Consider the following 1,878-nt stretch of genomic DNA (forward strand, 5'->3'; position numbering starts at 1 on the left):
CATCGATCAGCTGCCTCCGCACATCTCCTACTGGGGATGTGCCCGCAACCCAGGTACATGCCCTTGACCGGAATCGAACCTGGGACCCTTCAGTCCGCAGGCCGACGCTCTATCCACTGAGCAAAACCAGCTAGGGCTGAAATTGTTCTTATTTCATAATCTGTCTTGAGTGTTCTCTCAGCTGTAAGCTCCTTAAGAGCAGGACAGCCCTAACCGGTTTGGCTCAGTGGATAGAGCGTCGGCCCTGCAAACTGAAGGGTCCCAGGTTTGATCCCGGCCAAGGGCACAGGCCCAGGTTGCGGGCTCCGTCCCCGTGAGGGGCATGCAGGAGGCAGCCAATCAATGATTCTCTCTCATCATCTCTCTCCCCCCTCCCCTCCTCTCTGAAATCAATACATATATTTTTCTTAAAAAAAAAAAAAGAGCAGGACGGGCACGCACTGCTGTGTTCAAAGGGACATAGTAAGTGCTCAGTGAACGCTGGGTCTGGGCTGGAGGTGGCATCACAGGGAACTGGGAAAGAAGGTCCCTGTGGAACGATAGCAGTCACCCCTCAAGGCTTACTGCGGTAACAACAGGTGAGCACCCGAGAGGTGGGCTCAGGCGGGCACTGTTGCCAAGCTCTCCTGGCGTATCCTTTAGGGACAAAGACCAGTGTGAGCTCAGATGTTACACTTTAAGATTTTCCCTGCACATAGAAGCAATACTCGCTCCCTGAACAACCTTCAGACACAGACAGCGCATCCGGCCTCCCGGGAACCTGGGAACCTGCTCGTGGGCCTACACACGTCCCAGCTGGAGGGTCTGCCTCCGGGAGAGTCGAAAGCCTTTCATTGCCCGCCCAAACTCCCCCCCCACAAGGAGCCAGAACCCAGGCTGGGACCCGGCAGCGGAGAGGCGCCTTGCTCGCCTGATGTAGTTCTCGCAGAGGCGGTGGAAGTTCTCCCTCTCGGCGTCGCACTTGAGGTCGTCGAAGAGCTTGCTGAGGAGGATGGAGGCGCTCATGCGGCTGTTGGCGGTCACCGCGAGCTCCCCGGGGGGCTCCTGCACAGAGCCCCCCACCGCCAGGATCTTCTTCAGACCTGAGAGGACGCCCCGGTCAGTCCAGCCCCGACGGGCCCGGGGCAGGGGTTTCTGGGAAAGGCACGGAGCCCGGGACAGGGGTTTCTGGGAAAGGCACGGGACGGACGGCAGGACCACGCTGCGCAGGCTGCGGGCGCGGGGCAGGCTGTCTGTCCGGCTGACCTGCTGCCGCGGAGGCGGGTGTGGAGCAGGGCAGGGCCTCAGCAGTGAGGTCAGGGGCTCTGAGGTCCCTCGTGTGTAAAACTGAAGGGAAGCCCTAGCCGGTTTGGCTCAGTGGACAGTGTCAGCCTTTGGGCTGAAGGGTCCCGGGTTTGATTCCGGTCAAGGGCATGTACCTCAGTTGCAGGTTCCACCCTGGCCCTGGTTGGGGCCAGTGCAGGAGGCAACCAGTTGATGTGTCTCTCTTGCATCAATGTTTCTCTCTCTGTCTCTCTCCCTCCCTTCCACTCTCTCTCTCTCAAAAAAAATAAAATCAATGGGAAAATATCCTCAGGTAAGGATTAACAAAAATAATAAAAAATATATTTAAAAAATAAAAACTGAAGGGAAATTAGCAATCACAGCCCTAGCTGGGTTGGCTCAGTGGATAGCGCATCAGCCTGCAAACTGAAGGGTCCTGGGTTCAATTCCAGGTCAGGGCACATGCCCGGGTTGCAGGCTCCATCTCCCGTGTGGGCCGTGCAGGAGGCAGCTGCTCAATGGTTCTCTCCCATCGTTGATGTTTCTATCTCTCGCTCCCTCTCCCCTCCTCTCTGAACCCAAAGAAAACAGCAATCACCCCTCACAGGCTTCCTG

General features: G+C 57.3%; 2 protein-coding genes across 2 annotated transcripts in view; both read right to left on the bottom strand.

Moving 5' to 3' along the window:
- The window catches only part of UNC45A (unc-45 myosin chaperone A), a 15,196-nt gene that overhangs the window by 6,856 nt on the left and 6,462 nt on the right, over nt 1-1,878 (bottom strand). Inside the window, exons 8-9 of the mRNA XM_015567735.1 lie at nt 785-1,082; nt 442-529 (exon numbers count right to left, since the gene is read on the bottom strand). Of these exons, the coding sequence (XP_015423221.1) occupies nt 442-529; nt 785-1,082 (386 nt within the window). The remainder of the gene's footprint in view (nt 1-441; nt 530-784; nt 1,083-1,878) is intronic.
- MAN2A2 (mannosidase alpha class 2A member 2) overlaps nt 1-1,878 on the bottom strand; it is a 53,939-nt gene that overhangs the window by 3,600 nt on the left and 48,461 nt on the right. The gene's annotated exons all lie outside the window — the stretch shown is intronic.

The sequence above is a fragment of the Myotis davidii genome, unplaced genomic scaffold (assembly GCF_000327345.1).
Source record: "Myotis davidii unplaced genomic scaffold, ASM32734v1 scaffold324, whole genome shotgun sequence".
Taxonomy (NCBI): domain Eukaryota; kingdom Metazoa; phylum Chordata; class Mammalia; order Chiroptera; family Vespertilionidae; genus Myotis; species Myotis davidii.